We start from the raw sequence: 21,896 nt of genomic DNA, 5'->3' as shown, positions 1-21,896 counted from the left end.
ATTGATTCAGGCTGGACAGTTAGTGGATTTCCATCATCCGATGCAAGCTGTGAGTGCTTCTCTTTTGTCCTGCTGTTTGAGCAACTGTCAGCTCCTGCATCTTTTTCTGCTTCTAATAACGTCTCGGGCAGGCAGCAATCTCCTTGGCTCGTCCTCATATTACCACGCATGCTGAATGCACTTCGCTGCCGCCTTTTTGAGTGCTTGAGCAGAAATCAGGCCAGCTCAAAGTGTTGGTATGCTGCCCATACGTTTCGTGTTTTGCTGGGCGGTTTTTGCACAGTGAATTTTTGATAGGGATCCATTACAGCTGTAGTTGCTGAGTCGATTTGAGTTTGTCCGCACCGAACGCGTCGAAATGTTTACGAAGTTTTGCCTCCGAAAGGGAAACGGGAGTCCGTAAGGAAGCAGCGTCGATAAATCAATGACACAAACGACAGAGTGCTTAAAATTGGCAAGAACCTTTATTTTCATTCAACATTACAATAAGAAAGAAGCTATTTACAATTATTTTTGAAGCTGTCATTATTTATTATTCTCTGCTGACAACCACAGATCAGTAGTAGTCCTCCACGTCAGCCTTCTCTCCCTGATTCTGAATCTGCTGCTGCTTCTTGTACAAATCAGCGATCTGCAGAGAGCAAAAGAGGTGGACAGGGATTGAGAGGAAGAGAGAAAGAGGAGGGAGGGCAGAGGGTTTGCATGAGAGAGCGTGCATGAAAGAGAGAAGGCAGGAGGGAGGCAGGAGGGAGGGGGAGAAGATCATCAAGTCAGGTCAGTAACATGAAGAGGAAAATCTAAAAATAACGGTTTGATTATTCATATCCCGGGCTTTGAAGTCGGTGACTCCCAGCTGCTGACTGGGAGACAGAGGTTGTGTTCACTTGAGCTCATCAGGGTTTGGAAGTGAGGGGGTGGAAGGCGGGACAATGAATAATGTGCGAGCAGCAGGCCCACCCAGAATCAGCAGTATCAGTACCAGTACAGCAGGGTGGCACAGTGAGGAGGAAAACAATGAAACATCACATTATTTCTCGTTCACAGGATCAAGGCAAAGCTTTGATGCTCAGCCTCGAAAGTGACTGCTTCCAACCAGTTCAGGTTCCACGTTTAGCTTTTTTTCCTCTCTTTCATTCCCTCTGCCTTGAACTGCGTCAGGTTTTATTCAAACTGTCTGCTGAATCACAGACTGTGAGACGATGTGTTGTGCGAGTCTGTGCATCCTCACAGATAATAACCGGCGGAGGCATCATTTTAATGCAGCTGATGTTCCAAATGAGTGCACATCTAGAAGGCCAAAGCTAACAGATGGCTGTTTATTCAAGTCAGTGAAAATCCATATTAGCAATATGACTCTGACCTGATAAAAATTACACAGATTTAGGCTCAGCTAAAACAAAAATCCAGGCTTCAGCTGGATGTTTGATCGCCGTTGTGGGTTTGGTTGCCAATCAGGGCAACTCTTGATGCTTGTCCACTGTGGTGGACAGTGAAGAAGACATCTACAAATCAGTGCTAAATTTTTGGTCTGGTTGGCAGGCCGGTTCGTTGATGATGGAATGGAAAACTGATTTTGTTTTTTTTCTTGGTCACAAACACACTCAAAAGCATCGTCAGGTATTCAGTCAGTCCACAAGTCAGCTCAGAAAAGCAGGATTCTGGATTTACTGCCAATACAGACTTTCATTTTGGATACTTGACATATTTTATGCTACACACATCAGATTAAGGCAAATTTGGCCTCAAGCAGATCACGGTGGTCAGCCGACTATGAGTTTAGGGAAAAACAGAAGCGTGCGGCGCTGCAAGAAGCAAATGTGGGTGCTGAACAAGCTTCCACTAATTTTCTCCAAGAGAACACAACTGCTTCATGTGGTAATAAAGTGCTCCTCGTGACTCGTTTCGTATTTTGAGTTATGACTCGTGTCTCAGTCTTGATATTTCCAGAGAACTTGAAGAGGTCTGTTAGCTTGTATAAGACGTGCTGTATCACATACAGTAACACAGCGATATGTGCATTGACTTTTTATTCAGGTTGCCTGGCTTGAGTCATGAATAAATGATGTGCTAGGGGAGGGGGGGGTCAGCGGGCAGGTCAGAGAGGAGCACGTAAACATCATTTTAGAATAAACAAAAACATCTTCAATCACTGAAACTTAATTCATGACTTTAGGAAAACTTTTGGCCACAGAGCCGACGGTGCTGTCAGCTCACATGCAGAGCGGAAAGAAAAGATTAATTAAGAAACAGACTCACAGGTTGGCGTGTTTGTTGTTGCATAGTTGACTATGTGTGTACTGAAGTGAGAGTACAGCCGCCCAGGACATCTCTGCTGTACAGTATAATTCACTGCCTCACAGCACATCCCCAGACTCCACCGCTGCTTTAACCTGACTTTATAAACCACTGCATAAAGCGATGCCAGTATAAAACTCACATTTTTACAGGACGGCTCTGACGAGGTGACCGTGACGATCATGCAGCATCTCTATATGGCTCTTTAATGGCCAAACAAACATACGATTGAGTCTGTTTGACCTCCTGTGGCTCCACAAATAGACGGTGTGTGTGTGCCTTTAAATGTGTGTACGACAACATTTTAGACTTCACTGCTGATTTTACAGCCCTGCTTTTATGTTCCCTTCAGTCCAGGCGAAGTGACGTACCTGAGCTCCGGTTGTGGCGTCTTCGGGCTTCTTGTCGTCTCTGATGCGAAGGAAGCGTGGGAACCTCAGAGAAATTCCCTTTTCCGCATCCGCCTGAAGGCAGACAAGTGGACACAGTCAGAGAGTGTGTGTGCGTGTGTGTGTGTGTGTGTGTTCGTCCTTGGTTACTTTCACTGCACCGAACTCTGTGATGTGCTGTGAGCTCTTAAAATTCACATTATTCCAAGGTTTTAAAACGTCAGGACTAAATGATTAAAAAGAAATGAACAACTTTGAAACCCTTTCAGTTCCAGGACAGAAACTTTTCGTCCTACTTCCATTTTTCTGCCTCTCGAATCCTCTCATAAACTTAACATTTTTATCAACCAGGGCTGTTAGAATTAAAAATGCGGGATGTGAATAACTGCATTCGAGATTTTCAGTGGATTATATGCATGCAGAGCAAATTCCATCACAAAATTCATTTCGTCAAATTCTGAGGGCGTCAAACACAATTCCTCTTTACAGATCAACAGTCATAGAGATCAGGGAAAGTTCAGGTGAAACTGGCAGCGACTGGAGCCCAACAACAGAGTCATAACCATCAAATAACACGCTGACGTTTAGTCAAGTCGCACCTCTCTGACCCCATAGGTGTCAGGGGTCAACACACACCACCTGAACTAAACTAAACAACACAAGGAACTGAACTACTTAGCGTCTCTTTGCCCTTTCACAACCAAAACCGACGGCTCATTTTGCTCATATGGACCGAAGCGATTGATAAACACTGATCACTTTAAGCCTCATTTGGCAGTGAGGACTGATACCACTGGTGACCCTGAGAAAATGTTGGAGATTGGCTGCTAATTTCTTTTCTGGCCCTAAACCACTGTTTCCATCAACTACTGAAGACTGTAGCAGCATGATGTATAAAATCCACAAAGGAAGACAAATGGCCTGGTGGTTGATGATAAAGTGGAGGTAATAATAATCCTCCTAGCAAGGGTCTCATTTATTCACAACAACTCAGCCATCTCAAATTCAAGTGCTTAAAGTAAAGTTGTAAAGTTTAAGGTATACTGACCATGAAATGCAACACCCCTTTAAACCTTTAGATTCAGAGGTTTTTTTTTATATATAAGACAGTAAAAACATCAAAATCTCTTTTGACTTCCTATAAATGTTTCTGGATAAACAGGATTCGTTTATCTCCCTGCCATTTCACTTCACCTGTGCTTAAAATGCAAGCTGTGTACTGTTAATGCGATGTCAAACACACTTTTATGCGCACTGTGGGACCGTGGGAGTCCAGCATACAGCCAAGCGATGGGTAATAAACAAGTATCTGTTCCATTAAATCCAGCATCTTTTACAGCATTTTTAATAACTCAATTAAGAGGAGCTAATTGTGACTTTTCATTGCAGGCGACAGACCGTAACAGGCAGAATTTATCAGTGGAAACACACAGGGGTGGAGGGATTAACATGCTGAACTTACCATCCCCATGGCGGCCTTGTAGACTGGCGACAGCGACAGGTCGGCGCACTTCACCTCCCAGACCTGCACGGCGTCCAGCCACACGTCGGGCTCCGCGGATTGGTCGACACGGTAGTAAGCACGAGGCTTTGGCAGGATGTGCTCCTGGAGAACACAGAACACAGAACGAAGACCGTTTTCACTGAGGTTCCTATCACATGATTATTGTCACAAATTCCCCAAACCTGAGAGTAAATCATCACATTTCAAAGTGTGCACACACACGGCACATACAGACACACAAGCACAATAATGTGACAGACACACTTCAGTTTAGCTGCTGCCTCACAATCACCTCCCAAGAGACTCAGCCCTCTCTTATTCAAATGATACCTGCTTACTCACTTAGAGGGTGATCTCCATGAAGGATTCTCATCACAAACGCCTTCATGTACACGCTCTTGTTACCTGAAATTCAGCTCTTAGCATAAAAAATTAATAAAACCTTGCAGATGAGCTCAGGTCTCCACCAAACTGAGAAAAATGTCGACTTGTAAAATATTTAATGTGTTAGTGTCTTTCTAACTTTTGACGTAAGCAATCATTGTGTCCGAGCAGGCGTCGCGCTCGAGTAAAAATGACACCCATCTCGTTTTGGCGCAAAGCACCCATTACGGCGAGTGTAATGTTAACGAGGCTGCCGCAGTGTCCACAGAACTGGGTCATCGTTAAGTACCGCTGGGGAAAAAGAAGGCTCCAGCAGTGGTGGTGCTGGTTTTCTCGCACACATTATTCATACCGTACGCATTCAAGAGACGCTCTTATACCGAGTGAACTGCAACATGTGAGCTGGAGTCTTATAAAAGGGTGCTGCTGGTAGACGCGAGCTAGCGTTGCACCTTTTAAACTTTTATTTGGCAGGTCATGCATGAGCGAGACGTGGCTGATGCACTTTAAGTCTAGACTCTTGTAGAAATACAACAATTTTACCAACCCTTGAAAACATCAAAACGCCTTTTCGCTAAGATGCAAACATTTGTGTCATTCACACACTAAAGCACTGCATCCGTCTTGAGGGCGTTTTTCTTTTTTTTTTTTTTAAGAGACTTATTTAAGGAGAGCAATTATAATCAGGCGCCGTTGCTGGGGGAAACACACTTTTTGCAGACTCTGCAGCAATGATGATGAGCTAAAAAAAAAAACTCTTCCACTAAACAGGAAGTCAAAGGCAAATCCCTCATTAGCAACCTCTCAGGGGCTGCTCATGTAACGCAAACGGTCACTGCAGGATGTCACCTGAGAGGTAAAAGGAAAATTCCAGTTTAACACAAGTCCGCTAAAAACAGGGTATCATGTGCTTTGTTACTGGTTAAGTTGAAATGTGAAACATCTGTCCAGGAAGAGCCGAGTCTGGCTTCGAAAAGGACACGATTACTGAACAAAAACACCCATCACAGCTAACACACGACTTTGATCGACCTGCTGCACCGTGGACACTCTCTTTCAGTTTCACCTCCAAGTAAACCGATTTTCACTTGAACTTGTTGTTGTGTAGTGTTGCCGCCACATGCTGTCTCAGCACAATGTTATCAGAAACGAACTATAAATGATGGACAAAAGAATTAAAAAACAAGACAAAAATTCTGATAAACTGACTTTTTTTTGAGGCTTTGGTCAACAAAACGTTTGTTGCGTAGCTCATTTCATCTGATCGACACCAATAAGCAAATAAACCGATCTTTTTAAAAAATTCAGATAAATATCTCAAGAGACTGAAAGAATCTATCCTGAGAATAGCTGCAGATTAATTTTCTATCAGTGCTTAATTGTCGATTTGTTGCAGCCTCACACGGTGGTAACTGCTCCCAGTTCCACACAGTGAGCTGTGGTGGGAAAAAGGAGCACTGGTTTAAGTTCATGTAACACAATAAACACCAGAAGAGAAAAATAAATAAATAAAAGAGGGGATGAGCGTGTCCCTCGTTACAGCACAGCTCCTCACCACCCAGAGGAGTGTGAGCACAGCCAATTGTCTCCATGCCTCGAGTCCCATCGGCCTGCAGCACTGCAACCAAAGCAACACGGCCGCACCAGCAGCTCGCCTTAATTCGCCATCCATCACTTTCAGGTGGAGAGCTTCATTACAGAGCACTACAGTACAAGCTGTATTGGTCTGGGGGAGGGGAAAAAAAAAGGTTGCACCACCTTCTCAATCACTGCTGCACTACGATTCTGCTCTGTGCAGCAGTTTGTACCGCTGAGTCGAAACCCTTAACCTTTAAAATATTACTTGAACGTTATTTGATTCCAAAACACTGCACCGTGCAGCAGGTTTGTACAGTCGATGTGATGTCCTATTTCTGGAAAAGCTGGTTTAAATTTAGCTGGTAAAGTCAACAGAGAACACCACCCAAATGAACTGGAAGTCTCACAACAGCTATCGTTTTCACAGAGAAGCTGTCAGTTTCTTTAAATGCTGCTGCTCTGCGGCTCTGGAAAGAACCTCTTCAAATGGAAATTGAAAAAGCAATTCATTACCCAACGTCAGAGCATGCCACATTCAACGAAAGAAAAATAAAGAAGAAAAGAAATTTGTACTGGCGAAACAGAAGTAGCGAATGATCTCTGTCCAACAGTTTCCAAGAAGAGACTCACACATTTGCAAGCAGATGTTATTACTGTAACTATTTTATGGAGTATATGGGATGTTTAGAATACGAGACACGATGTGGACAAGCCTGAGGCGGGAAAAAACTTATTTCCTGTAATACCTGAGCTTATTTCTAGGACTTTCTTCTATGACTCAATTTGGAAACTTAAAAGGTAGCTGGAGGAGTCACTTACAAAATGACTGCAGTATTTGAGTTGTATTTTTGGAGTATTTTTGCACACTGGTCATCTCATTTTAGCATGAAAATCTCAATTTAAATCTAAAAGGTGGAATGAGTGAGGCATTAAATGAGGTAGTGATTATTTATGAAACGAAAGAATTCAGCCACACTCATTAGGGCTCTTTAAGCTCCAAAATTATCCTGATTTGGTTTCAAAAAAAAAATAAAAAAAAAATGAAGCACCTTTGACTGCAAAATGTCAAGTGTCAAGTTAGGATTTTGAAAAATGAAAGCATCGTTGTGAGGGAAAAAAAGTGTTTGAGGAGTTTTGTTTTTGTTCCTGAGCTAGGAAGTGTGACAGTCAGGCCGTGTGCTTCTTTACCTTTAAGAACTTGTAATGCTGCTCCAGATCTTCATCCTTGAAGCCTGTCCCGATCTGCAAGACATGAAAATGAGATAAGACACACAAACACACACACACCTGGATGTACACAGACAAATATTCCCTCGTGGTGAGACAGCAGACATTTGACAGCAAACGGCAGAACACAGAACAGCAAGTAAATCCTCCCCTCCTACGCCACGAGCGCCGTGTCTGCCTGCTTCGCCTAAAGCGTCGTGTCACCTCTCAAAGGACCAGAACCCGCTGAGACACGGGAATCTCCTACCGGGCTGACATGCACAGAAGGGGAAAGAAAAAAGGGGCTGGTACATCATGCAAACAAAGCATTTTCCAGCTTACACATATTATTCTAAAGGTGTACTCTGCAGGCGTCCACCAGAGGATTTATGTTTCCAAGGCTGCTGTCACAAGAAGGAGGTTCAGAGGCGGCAGCTCGATGGATTCAGCTTGAGCTGTCTGACCAGGCCAAGGGTCGCATTAAAGGTTAGCTTAACAGCTGAAGATTTTCCTACAAACTCTTTTGTCCAGTTTAGTGAATCATTTCTAACACACACACACCAGCAGGTGCAGTTCGGATCAGGGAATGAGTTACCTGCCGAATCCAGGAGAGATGATGTCTGTGGCAGGTGAAAATTACAAACCACCTGACACCATGGCGCACAGATTTCTCGAATATTAATGAATATACAGGTTCCCTCTAAACCCTGCTTCACGACATCACTGACTGGTGATTCAGTCAAACTGGCACCACTTCTGTCTGCTTTCATGTCTCCATTATTGACAAAATGAATGAAGAAACTCGCGCTTTTTGTCCTGTGTTGTTGGGAGTTGCTATGCTGACAGAAAGCTCTGGCTGTCACTGCCACAGGAGCACCAACACTGGTACCACGTGGAACGCACTTTAGCTTCAGATCCTGGATTCAAATCCACTAAAATGAAACACATCTCACAACACAGCACTCGCTAAAGATTCAGAAAGCTTGTTTTAATGTATGAGGTTTGTGTGTACGACTTGTCTGAAAGGATTTCAGATGATCTACTATGATCTCCAAGTCACATCAATGGACTGCATATAAGAAAATGTTCGATGAGTGAAGCAATCAGGAGGAGTTTTGCATGTGTTTTTGGTTTTGACTTAAAGACAGAGATGCACTCGTACATGTTTGGAGTGTTCAGTTGTCTTAACAAGTGACCATGCAAAGAATCAAAGGTAACATTTCAGGTGAGGAAAACGTCTGATCAAAGCACAAAGAACCAACACAGAGTCTGTCCAATCCTACAGACACACTCTGGGTGGTATTCAACGTATTGATATTCAACAGAAAGACAGACAGATGAAGAACACTTTTTGAATGTGTTTCTTGCTTTTCGCTTCTTTGAAACAAACACTCATACGAGGCTGCTGCCTCGAGTCAGTCCTGCCTCCAATAACATCAGGCGAGAGACAAAAACATGATGGTCAAACAAGAGCAGTCTTTAAGTGCATGTCAGAGTGTAAAATAAGAACACAAATTGTGTTTAGCTGAAGCTTCGATTCAAAATGTTTCAGCATCTTCCACTGCCTGTAGTACAACAGTACAGCAGTAATGGCCAAATATCCAGTGAATGAGTCATTTGTGAGCTTCATGAATTTAAAGTAATGTTTAAATAACAAGCCATTGCTGTGACTGCAGCCACACTGATTTTCCTGTTTCATTAGGGCCCGTCTCCTTCTATGTGAGGCCAGGCTATATGAGCTACACTATACAGACAAAAGTATTGGGAAACGTCACCATCACACCAACAGGGACTTTAATGACGTCTCATTGTAAGCACACAGACAGCTTTGCAGCTCTAACAGCTTCCACTCTTCTGTGAAGGCTTTCCACAACATGTTGGAGTGTTTCTGTGGGAATTTGTGCCCATTCATGCAGTAGAGCATTTGTGAGGTCACACACTGATGTTGGACCAAAAGGTCTGGCTCACAATCTCCGTTCCAGTTCATCCCAAAGGTGCCACAAAGTGGGAAGCATAGCATTGTCCAAAATGGTTTGGTATGCTGAAGCATTAAGATTTCCCTTCACTGGAAGTCAGGGACCAAGCACAAACCTTGAGAAACAGCCCCATAAAGAGGTGTGTCTGGATATTTTTGTCTATATAGTGTATATGAGTCAGAGTGGACTGCTCCTGGATCTGCTCAGGGGACTCAGGTCTTGCTTTAGAACATTTAAGCAGGACATATACATGAGACTGCAATTTGGAAATGAAAATGAGAGTTAAATTCTGCTTCCAGCCACTGAAACAAATCGTTCCAGAGGTTCACCAGGTCAAGAACTGCAAGATATCATTTTCTGCATTTCTGCCTTTGTTTCACAGCTGACACTGAAGAGTGAGAGAGAAAATGGCAGATGAGAAGCAGCACACAGGAAACGCAGGTGCTGCAGTCACATGACACACACCTGCAATGTGCCACACACACCTTTTGTCATTCACACTGATTTTAGAGCATTCATATGCAGACGTTTCTTCTTTAATAAATCAAATAATGGATGACATATAGGTTCTAATGATAACTGTGATATTTGAAAGTGACATGCTGATAGTGTTAATGACACACATATATTAATATTGTGCAGATAATGCAGTTCCTTTTGAAGTTATTCCTGTTGGCAGAAATAACCATGGAATAAAGTGATTCTGACTTGTTTTTGAAGTAAGTTGCTGTGCACGGGGGAGGTGACGCTCCAACAACTTTAAGAACAAGGTTTAACTGCCAAGTTATCCACAAATGGCTGAGATCAGATAAGAATGCCAGCCAGGACACCTCAGAGTGGAAACTTGGAGACTTCATCTGAATGTGTGCTCATAAAACCTGTTAAGACCAGATGCACCAGGTCACACTGACTGACAGGTGTGACCGAATCCTTCGACACTCAACTTACTTTGAAAAATACTAAGAAACTGAAGTGACCCAAACACTGGAGCTATCAGCTATCCAAGTGAATATGAAAATCAATGACAGACAACAGCCAGGAGCTCTTCACCTGACATTTCATACAGCTGGTGCTGTCTTCTGCTGTGGAATTCAAACGCAACATCCGTCCTCGCCTCGCTTGTCTAGGATCGTCATCTCGGGTGTGAAAACATGCTCCGGTGAGATTTTATTTATAGAAGTAAAAGGAGGAACCTGCCTGAAAAAGTTAACACGGTTACCTAACGGGCGCTTTAACATCCATCAGCTCCGGTGGTCCTGCTCAGTGGCCAACAGACCACTGTAGCTGTACCAACAAGCTCCCAGGTGTGAATATGTGCAAGTATGTGAAAGTGAAACAGGCGGTGCTGCCGAAAGTAAGTGAGAGAGTGTGTGTGTGTGTGTGTGTGTGTGTGTGTGTGTGTGCATTCGCTGCTCAGTAAATCCCTTTTCCATGGATGAAGACATAAAAGTTATAGAAGGGAAAAAAAATGATGGTAGGAAGAAGAAGAGACAGAATTTCTGCTCTCACGCATGCTCCAATACATGCTCACCACTTATCCTGAGATGCACCCAGTCACACCTCCACACACACGTGCCTGCAGACACAAAGGGTTCCCTCCAACTCAGAAAAGTGACAGTTCAAAAGCACACACACACACACACACACACACACACACACTAAATACAAGAAACACACCCAAACGCATTCAGCAGAAACATAAAATCACCTCCGCAACACACACACTAGAAACAGATGTGAGCAGAAAACATCCAATAGTTTAGATCTAAAATACATTTCGCAAAAAAAAGAGAAACAAACAGGCCCACAAACAAAATGCTGTTTTGTGCAGACACACACCTTGCAGACGGACTGGAACTCCTCGTTGTCCTCGTCGTAGCAGGCGAGCAGGAAGCCCCCGTACGTCCCCGTCCTCTTGCCTTTTCCCAAGTAGGCGCCAATCACACACAGGTCCACTGTGTCGCCCACCCCCTCCAGGTAGTCCTTCTTCAGCTGAGGGGAGGACAGCAGCGTGAGAGAGGCTGTACTCGTCATCAACATGGACACACCACATAATCATATACGATATGACACCATAAACACGTGAACAGAATGAAGGTCAAGGAAGGGTTTTCATCTACTCTACATAAACCAAATGACTGAAGGCTCGGTCATTATTTAATAGTCCGTCAGCTCTAAACCCAAAAACATTCAAGTGCTGACAAGCTAACAGTCTTAAGAACGAGAACGACTAAGAACGACATTCACTCAGTTTGAGTGAATGTTATCGATTAAGGTGAAATCTCTGAAAACTTTACAGATTCGTCCTTTTCTCATGAGGACTGATTAACTTTTCAGTTAGAAACAAAAACAAAACACAACTTTGTTCTGTTATTTGTATTCTGCTAAGAACTGAAGAGAAGTAAACCTTGATGCAGTTTACAGTTTTTATCTTAAAAGAATCAAGAGCTTCAGTTGTGTGAGAAACGTGCCAGGACGAGTGTGTGTGTGTGTGTGTGTGTGCATGAGGATGAGCGACCACTGCGTCACACACACCTTCAGCCAGTTATGAGAGCGCTTTGCAATTTCATAGGTGGCATCCTTCTCCAGAGTCTTCACCATGAGGCCCTCGCAGGAGTCTATACACACACACACACACACACACACACACACACACACACACACACACACACATTAATACACCAAAACACGATTCTGTTTGTGCAGAAAGGAAATGAACAGATTATCTTTCAGATACATGGAAGGTCTTTGTCTCCTTCTGGGACACACACACACACACACACACACACACACACACACACACACACACACAGGCATATAATTCATGTACACACACACACACAACACACAATACACAATACACATGGGGAAACACATTTCTGTGTTCTTTGTCATATGAACAGTCAGACACACACATGACAAGCAAACTCAATTACACAACCCAGAGGTTCTCTCTCTCTCTCTCTCTCACCCACACAAACACACACTAACACAACTCAAATACAGGCCCAACACAGAGACAGCAGTAAACAACTACTACACACTCCCCTCACACAGTTAACACATGAAGGCAGCAGGCAGAAAAAAGTACACAGTTAGCACACACACACACAAAAAGTTCAAGGCATAATGAGACAGCCTATCTCCATCTCTCTCACACACACACACACACACACCTCGGACAGACTGCTCCAGGAACTCGGCGATGGTGTCGGTGTCGTCAGAGTCGATGGATCGGGCGAACACAAACTCTCCCTCCACCTCTGAGAAGCTTTCTTTGAGCAGAGCCCGACGCCGACACAAGGGCTGTCGCACTAGGGACTACACACACACACACACACACACACACACACACACACACACATTATTACAAACTGCAAAACTGTACCATTACAACCATTTCCTCGTTGTAGCTTGGAGCCTTGCAATGACAAGGATGAAATGCCATCTCAACCAGCTACCCACACACACCAAAACACACAGTCTCAGTGTACCCACACACAATCATGACAGCTTGAGACACACATACAAACTCCCACCCACACACACACACACACACAGATTTGGCTCTAGACAGTCACTGTGAGCAGGTTTCTGACCCCCTGCTGTAGATTTTTTGTGCATTTTGAATTAGCTCAACACCAAAAGAGAAAGATGGCCACAAATTCCTCCAAATATAGCAAAACACTAACAGTGTAACACTTTGCAGAAATGGAAAATCACCTACATATTGAGAAAAGGAAGACACACTAAAAGTTGAGAGATTTAGGGTTTAATAGAGATGCTTGCAGCCCGGTTTGCTCTTATTCCTTCTCCTTTTCTTATTTGAAGAAATACAGACGCAGTATCAGCCTTAAGAGAGTGCAGAGTGTTAACTTCTCCTGCGGTCATTAAACCAGCCAAATTCCCAAAAATAGCACCAAGGACATGACATTGGTGTCCTCAGTGGAGGCTTTAGTCCTGCTTGCAGCACTTGATGGTCATCCACAGGCCAACAAAGGTAGCTGCAGTGCACAGGGAACGGCTCAGCAGCACAGAGGAATAATCAATTAAAAATAAATTAATACAGAAACAAACTGAAAACGGGCAAAGTGTGCGATGGAGAAAAAAATCATTCATAACATTCACATAAATGCCATATTAGGTGGGAGGCAGCGATGAAATGGCACAACTCAAGAGTCATTGGTGCTCTTTTAGTTCTGTGATTTTGTTTCTGTCATCTGGGGAAAACTCACATGGCACCAGCTGATGGAGAACAGCCACTTATTTGCATTTTTTTGGCAGAATTTGGAAATTAGCTTAAAGAATGTGTATTATTAAGATGGAATCATACATACTGTCAAACCCACAACACGCACAGTGTGTTTCCATCACTTCTGGGGACATTACAAAGACTTACATTCATTTCCTGGAGGATTAACCACAACAATAAACATGACTTGCCTAATCCTAACCCTGACATCAACCTTAAAGCAAGTCTTCACCCAAATATTTAATGATTTACACTGTGGGGATTTGCATTTTGTCCCCAAAAGTAAGGTGAGTCTTCACAATGTGACTGTGTAAACAGATATTTGTCCCCACAACTACAGGAATACACATCCACACGGACTCAGACAGTCTCAGACACAGACACGCACACACACTCAGACACACTCAACTGGAATTACAATGAGTGTTACAATCATTATCTAGTTACGGCCTCCAGTAGCACCATCATTAGCATTCAGGGACGTTGTTAGCATCTCGGCGGGTCGACACATGCCGGCACCCTCGCAAACAATAAACACACGCGCATACACACAGCACTTTTAAATGACAACAGCGGCGCTGAGACACAGATGGAGAGAGAGAGAGAGAGAGAGAGAGAGAGAGAGAGAGAGAGAGAGAGAGAGAGAGAGAGAGAGAGAGAGAGAGAGAGAGAGAGAGAGAGAGAGAGAGAGCGAAGGAGAGATCTGGGTGATGTTTTCTTCATCAGCACTGGGCCTTACCTCGCCGTTGAGATAGAGGAGGTCAAAGGCGTACACACACACTTGGACTTTGATCTCTGAGGCATCCACATCCTGTGAGGGGGAATCAACACACATACACACACACTCTTAAATAGTTTTCCCTTGACAAAAATATGCAAATAGGTGCATCTTATTCACAAATCGCTACACCCAACCACGGGACTTGTTACAAAGAGCGCTTTGATTTCTCCCCCGTTCATCTTGAAACAGACTGCCTTCCCGTCTCCTCTTTACCTTTTAACAGCCTCACCGTTGTCTTCCTCTCTCTCACACTGCTCCTCGACTCACTTCACTCACCTCTTCTGCTTCTCCTTCTCCCACTCTCACCTCTCTTGGGCATCATCCTGTTTATTCCACTCGTTTAATCCTGTCAGTCTCTGGAGTCTTGACTCTGCTTTATTACAGCTGATGTAAAATTCCAGGACTCTCCCATAACTGTGCCAAAGATTTCCAAGACGTGTGTTGCACCAGCAAAGGCAGGCAGGACAATTAAAGGGAAGGAGACTGCAAATGCACTCAAGACTTTTCTTCTGGATGCACACAGTGTGTTTTACTAACACTGAATTTAAGCAGAAACTTTGTTTTCAGAGAAAACTCCAAAAGGTCACCTTCAAGAAATGTCTCAACTCATAAAATCTTCAGTAAATTGTAAATCAGCTGCGGGGAAACTTGTAGAGCATTCGAATCCAAAGCAATCATCTATGCAAACGGGAAGTCAAAGCAGCAAAATGAGCTGTCGAAGGCTGAATATAAATCCTGTAATGAATCAACATATCAAACCCGAATGCTTTCAAATCACTTATTAAATCTTATTATGTTTGCCTTTCAAAATGCTAAAGAGTAAAACAATGACAACTCAGGGACGTCTAATTACCTTCAGCTGAACAATGAAAAGTCTGCTACCCACATGTTTTCCACTGGTCTCTGCTCGTAACGAGTGCGGAGAGACAAAAGGTTTCACACGACATGTTAGCAGAGAGTGTGAAAAATCTGATGTTGCACAATGAAAACTGGCCATCGAAATCCATCTCGAAGCACAACCTCCAACAGTTTTGGGGACGCTGAATAGTATCTTAAAATTACCTTCCACTGCTCCCCCACAAAAATGTAGGGAATATTATTGAATTTATATATATTTATATATATATTTATACATTTGTGCCTTTACTGTGAAAAAGCAGGACATATGAGGCCATTTTGCTGAACATTAATCATGTATTTTTAAAGGTACAGCATGTTATTTTTGTTAAATGTAAGTATTTCATAAAGCTTAAGATGCGTCAGTCGTATTCTTCTATTTGTACTTGAACTGAGTCTTAAGATCATTTCCTTAAAGTTATTCCCTGAGAAAACACAAAGTGTGTCAACATTTCAGTGGTAAAGGACTGTGATTGTGAAAACAAAATAAAAAGCCTCTGCAGTCATCAAACCTGAAAGATTTTTCTCTTTATTTATCCCCCTTCTGCCTCATTCTCCTTTTCACTCCCTCATTATTTTACCCTCCGCCCATTAACGATGTTTAATTAGTCCATATCGGGTTTCATCTCCTCGTTGGAAATATTTCATTTCAGCAACAACGCTCAACAGCGGAGATGTTGTCACAAAATGCCAGAAGCGCAGTACAATCAGTTTGTGCATCAAACCATCGTTACAAATAATCATGATTGCGTCGTGGTGCCAGCAGTATCGAGCAAAAACATAATCATTTTCAGCCATTTTCATCATCATGTTCTCCATATTTGCGCTCTCATTTCTCTCTTCCTAATTTACAAAGAGGTCATCGCGCACACACAGAGAGAGAGACAGGGTAAAGCGAGCCGTTTCGCTCTAATGTGATCGGTGTGGTGGAAAGAGGCCGTTATTCTGATCAAAACCGAAAAACCACCTCGCTGACATTTGCAATCTCGCGCCACTCTCCTCGATCCATTTGAATCTTCTGCCTCATACTTATCACTCTGCCCCATCCATCCATCTCCCTCTGTCTGCTGGATCATTTCACTCTATTATTCACCTCTCCTCGACCTTCTGGTCTTTTTCTCTGTCTTGTTTTCCCTCTTCAACCTTTTCACTCCTTTTTCCGTCTCTCATTATCTCCTACTTGCTTCCCTCTCCAACACCCCAAGCATTTCATTCGTCCTTCTCCTGCTCTGCTACAGTCCTCTCCGTCCATACCTTTCTCTTACGGGTGGTGAGGACCTGGAAGGGCTGGATCTGCTTCTTCACAGGATCCCAGGCCACCGCCTCAGAGTCCAGGACGCAGGACACCACAGAGTCCTTCTTCACCTTTTGAAGAACAAATAAACCACAAGGGACGAATAAATGAATAAAACAATAAGAGATTATTATTATTGTTCAGAAGAGAGATAAGGAGGACTTGTCAAGATAAAAAAAAGAGATGACACTATTGGCCAATGTGTATGTAATCAACATCTGCAGAGGACTGGAGGTGTAATTGAAAGTAAATATAATATCCTGGAGCCTTTAAAAAGCAGAGATATAAGCAGTCAAACTGAAGAGACGTTCAGGCAGTTTCAGCTTTCAATTTGCTTCCAAATACTGTGGAAGTCAGAACCTTAACATTTTATTTTTTCCACACTAGATCCATCATTTCTCTTGAGTTAACATGTCTACTGTTACCATCCCATCTACTCAACAAGTTACCCGAGTGTTAAACACCCCCCTCTCTTCTTCTGGTTGGATGCCCATGTTGTGCCAAAAGACAAATACTCGCAGCAGACGGTTTGCAGTTTGCTTCTCAGTTTGTTTGTTTTTTCCCATTTCTGCCTCAACTGAAAGGCTTTGGCAGAAACTCTGACAGGGTTTAGGGCTGGGAATAAACCATCTATGGGAAGATTATATTGACTATTGCCGCTGATTTTAAAGATCAAGCAGAGTGGCTGCTAATTATCTGAGCCACCAAATCCTGCGTCTTGAGCTTAGTGATGCTAATCTCTGGTGTCCTGGTCGATCTGGGGCAACCGGGATGCTTTACAGTTACAAAGTTGAGCAGAATGAGAGCAGATCAGAGAGTGAAATCTGAAAGGTGATCAGAGGGAGCCAATCAGCACTTCACAGGTAACAGGTTGTTTGAAAACAGTCAAATATATCACACATCACCAGTTAGACTCATAAGGTCATTAGGCTAAGTGATACATTAATTACTCATTAATGTATTTGTATCAATATTAATGTGTTAATATATTAATATTAATTCGTAATTAGAAGCAATAAGGCACTACGATAGCTTCGGCAAAATTTGTTTTCACTTATTAATATGCAAAATAATGCAGCAAGGTGCTGTAAAATCTAATCAGACCATCTTCCTCTATGCAGTGAAGTTTCACTCAGCCATGATTCATTTATTGTGTTCATTTCCGTGCGTTAACACACACAGCACTGACAACATAATGTCAGAACTAAGGATGAAAATTTTAATTCAAGCAGTTTCTTCCATCAATTGTCTGCCACGTTAATGATCAGCAATAGTTTCCTTGATGAAAGCTTCGTTTAAACAACTGACACAGGCTATTTTTTTTTTACAGCACAATCCTGGCAAACTGCATGTCATCAATTAAGATCGCACATTAAATAAACACTATTCTTTCAAGCTCAAATTAAGTAAAGCTGAATGATGCCATTTTCTCACAGCATGCAAATGAAGCAAGAACAGGCAAACTTTTCACTCTGTTCAAATGTTTCTTCATTTAAAAGCTTACACTCGTGGGTGAGAAAAGAAAGGCGACAGACAGCAGAGGAGAGAGGCAAAAAAAAAATGACAAGAAATACAGGTGAAGGAGTGGAGAAACAATGAAGAGATTGGGCAGGCAAAAAAGTGAAAGGAATGGTTTTAAAAAAGGGAGGGACATGTGTGGAAAAGGAGTGCGAAAGACAAATGGTGAGAAGGGAGACGGGAATAAAGATGAAGCAAGAGGCAGAAATGAGAAAAAGTGAGAAAAGACGGAAGTCGGGAGCGTGGAGGGGGAGAGGAGTGCTGAGGGGGAGAGGAGTGCTGAGGGGGAGGAGGGCACACGAGGCAGACCAATGAGGCAAAATTGCAGACAGGCTGAATCAAAGTGCGGAAAAAAGATGAGAGACACGAGAGCGAATGAGACAAGCTCGAGAAGAGAGGAGAACGGGGGAGGAGGGGGTGAAAGGAGAGCAGAGAGTCGTGAGGGACCCAACAGGTGTCATCAAGAAGTAATGAAGAAGAGAAGGATGATTAGACGGAGAGACACGACAGGTGGACAGAGAGCACAGCGAGGTGACGGGCGAACAGCCGTGTGGCTTTAAAAGTTCTGAAAATCAGTGTGAGAGCAGCGCGACAGGGCAGATGTGAAATGACGAAGGTGTGGGGGGAGCGACAGAACGACATGCAAAAATGAAAAGAAGAGGGCGGCCAGCGCCGAGAAGTCAACCTTTCTGATGGGTGGGCGGAGTTGCTCACACTGCAACCAGTTCTACGACCGAGCTGCTGCTTTTTTATTCCATCCCTCCATGTAAATCCATTCACCGACCAAACGGTGCCCCATAACTCCATTTTAACATCACAGCCTTTTCACAATGAATGGAGCCTCCTGATGGTTTAGCTTCTTAGCCCATTTCTTGGATATTACACTACTTTATTAGAAAGCTGGCAGTCGAGAGAGGACAGGAAATGGCAATAGAGAGTGATTGCCCACGACAGAAGCCCACCGATCAGGCTCTAACAAGGGAAACTGGGGTTCATGGTCAGCGCCTCAAGCTAAACGTGCTCCAGTCAGGAGTTTTGGGGCTGACCACGGATCTCTGCAAGCAGGACTGTCGAAAAGCTGTTTCTTTATTATTGTCTCTATCGTCTGTAATATCAGTCAGATAATTAAAAATACTACTAAACTGTTGTGGAAATACTTGACAGTATTTATTTTGCGGCAAGTTTAAAGCAAAATGAAAAGTTTTCTGTGAACAGTTAAAAAATAGAATGAAGAATTAAAAAAAAATAAAACACAAAATTCAACAGTACAGAGTGTCTCATTCTCAGTCCTGAGGTCTCTCTTCCACCACTTGGCCACTGCTTGCATCTGCTTACCTCCATGTTTATCCGATTGCCTCTTAGGATTAGCCTTTATAGACTCCACCGATCAAATTATTTATAACAAATACTGGTCCAGTGGGGGGGAAAAAAGAAAGGCCAGCATGGACCCCAGCGTTAACTTGACATTCACTTTGCTTCTACGTCCCAAACTATTTGAGAGTCTCCTCTGTGGTAATTCATTAAAAACCTTGACGGACCATGCAGACTGATGGAAATCAGCAAATGTTTCATTGCAATAATAAGAAGCACCATGTCTGTTTGGATGATGAATAAACACACAATACTTGCTTTTAATCTAACTGTATTTTGGTTGGTTTTTCAGCTCAGAAGAGTTCTTATAGTAAGCAAACTATTAATATATAAAAGTTAATATGCAAAGTTCAGCAATCGATGCTGGGAAGGAAAAAAATGGTATCAGAACATTTCGAGTGTCATAATATTTACACGGTATTTGCTTTATGTTGTTGGTATTGGTATGTGTATTGTCGTTTTCACTGTGCATCTATTTCCTGTAAGAGTTAAAGAGTTATAAATTATGTCTTCAAGTTCTAGCAAACAGACCCATTAGTAAAATGTTCTGACCATTTCAAGAGTTGATCAGATCCATTAGCTTCCCCTGACAGACCGGATGGGAATTTCTTTTAACACTATTGATGTTTCAATAACAGCTGTGTACTCAAGAAAGTCTTGAAAACAACAACAGTGAATGAGATATGAGAGAGTGGAGGTTTCACTGCTTTCCTTACTAAAGTAGAAAACAACACTCTCAGCAGGTGTCAGGCTAGTGAGCGCGCTCAGATAACCCCCCCAGGCCAACAGCCAAACCTTCAGGCGCCAGTGATCTCTTTCCCCTCTTCCCACGCAAGCAGCAGCTCGCGGATTTGGCAAGCCTTCCCACAGCTGCAATTTTAGCTTAAACGGCCAGTGTTTTTAAACATCTATTAGAGAGATGAAGTTTCATGACAAGCTGGTTTAATATTTGCATCCTCTCCAGATTCCAAAAAAATAAATGATGGTTGCCAGTGGCAGCTCTTGTTGACTGCATGGGAAAAAGAAAACGCAGACAGGTAAAGTCAAGCAAATAAACTCTGACGAGCGGTTTCAAACTGAGGCAGAAGGAGGGCAGTGGGCACATGGAAACGAGACAGATGAGTGATAGGATGAGGGGGGGAAAAGAGGCAAAATGAAAGACAGAGTGAGCGAGATCAGTGTGTGCAGCTGTTATCCGCACCGCTGTAAAAGCCCTCATTTGAAAATCGCAGCTCAGAGCGACTGTGCGCTCTCCCAGGGGCCGAGCTGCAGCGCTCTGTGTGCTCAAGTGTTCTACCTTGGGAATGCGAGAGATGATATCGGGGTATTTGCTGGTGTTGTCTTCCTGGTTGCGGCTGAATATTCGAACCTCACCACTTTCCAGAATGTGAATCTGTGCAGAGAAATAAAGGCAAACAAATAAATAAAACAGAATAAAACAAAATGTATTACATATTACAAACTGGAAATGTTTATATAACTATAAATCAGATTTGATGAAGACAAAATATTCAAACCACAAGCCAAGTCAAGGCTGATCTCCTCCTCTCTGGTGTCCTTCAGTTTGAGTCTACCATCTTTCCAGCTCTAAGGTTTCGTGGCCCAGGCCCCAAATTCATGTTCCTCATATATGCTGGCAGTCAAACTAACACTGACATTCTGTTCCTCCTTAATGTCATTTTTATTATCGTCGCTTCTGTATTTACAACTTCCACTGCATCTGTCCTGGATGAGGGATCCCTCCTCATTTGCTCTTCCTGAGGTTTACACATTTTGTCCTTGATTTATGGCATCAAAGAATTGAGTTAGTGTTCGTTCGCTGATCAGTAGAAGCTCTGGCTCACCAGTAATGTGAACCATATGATATGAGTTGGGGCCATCTTGTTATCTTGTTATCCTCTGCTATTCCTTGTACTGTAAGCCAACAACCATGTGAATCTCATTGCTGAATGCTGCATTGTGATGTCTTGGGTGTTTTATTTGTTATCTGTTCATGCTTTGTAGATGAAATGTTAATAAAGTGTTGTTTTATTCCATTTTTTTAGGGTACGTTTTGAAACACTTGGCCATGAACAACAAACACCTTTTTCTCATTTAAGTTTTTCTTTTCCCACTGATGAACGAGCATCGTCTGATAAATGAATTCATTTAATAGGAAGAAACACACACACACACACACACAATCACTTAGTTTACTGATAAGATAGGACACACACTTCCCAGCAAAGCGACCCTTTCTTATGGCTATTCACAAAACCTGAACACAAAGAGACACAGACAGACACAGACACACACACACACACACACAGACACACACAGAGGGAGTGTTTTAACTGAGCCAGTGTATCGCGAGTCCCTCTGCTGGCTGTTCAAGGTACTGCCCACTGCAGTGAGACCAGCAGGAGGGGTGGGGGACGTCATGTGGCTCTTCCTCTCTCTTTCCCTCTCTGC

General features: G+C 43.0%; 1 protein-coding gene across 1 annotated transcript in view; it reads right to left on the bottom strand.

Annotated features, from left to right (window-relative positions):
- Nucleotides 1–445: 445 nt before the first annotated feature.
- The window catches only part of lig1 (ligase I, DNA, ATP-dependent), a 38,212-nt gene continuing 16,761 nt past the window's right edge, over nt 446–21,896 (bottom strand). The window contains exons 18-27 of the mRNA XM_046408414.1: nt 20,743–20,838; nt 16,517–16,627; nt 14,324–14,395; nt 12,509–12,653; nt 11,868–11,950; nt 11,172–11,324; nt 7,339–7,392; nt 4,147–4,290; nt 2,667–2,759; nt 446–631 (exon numbers count right to left, since the gene is read on the bottom strand). Of these exons, the coding sequence (XP_046264370.1) occupies nt 557–631; nt 2,667–2,759; nt 4,147–4,290; nt 7,339–7,392; nt 11,172–11,324; nt 11,868–11,950; nt 12,509–12,653; nt 14,324–14,395; nt 16,517–16,627; nt 20,743–20,838 (1,026 nt within the window). The 3' untranslated portion in view covers nt 446–556. The remainder of the gene's footprint in view (nt 632–2,666; nt 2,760–4,146; nt 4,291–7,338; nt 7,393–11,171; nt 11,325–11,867; nt 11,951–12,508; nt 12,654–14,323; nt 14,396–16,516; nt 16,628–20,742; nt 20,839–21,896) is intronic.

The sequence above is a fragment of the Scatophagus argus genome, chromosome 13 (assembly GCF_020382885.2).
Source record: "Scatophagus argus isolate fScaArg1 chromosome 13, fScaArg1.pri, whole genome shotgun sequence".
NCBI lineage: Eukaryota > Metazoa > Chordata > Actinopteri > Scatophagidae > Scatophagus > Scatophagus argus.
Note: the sequence above shows the minus strand (reverse complement) of the source record. Positions and strands in the feature narration are given on the sequence as shown.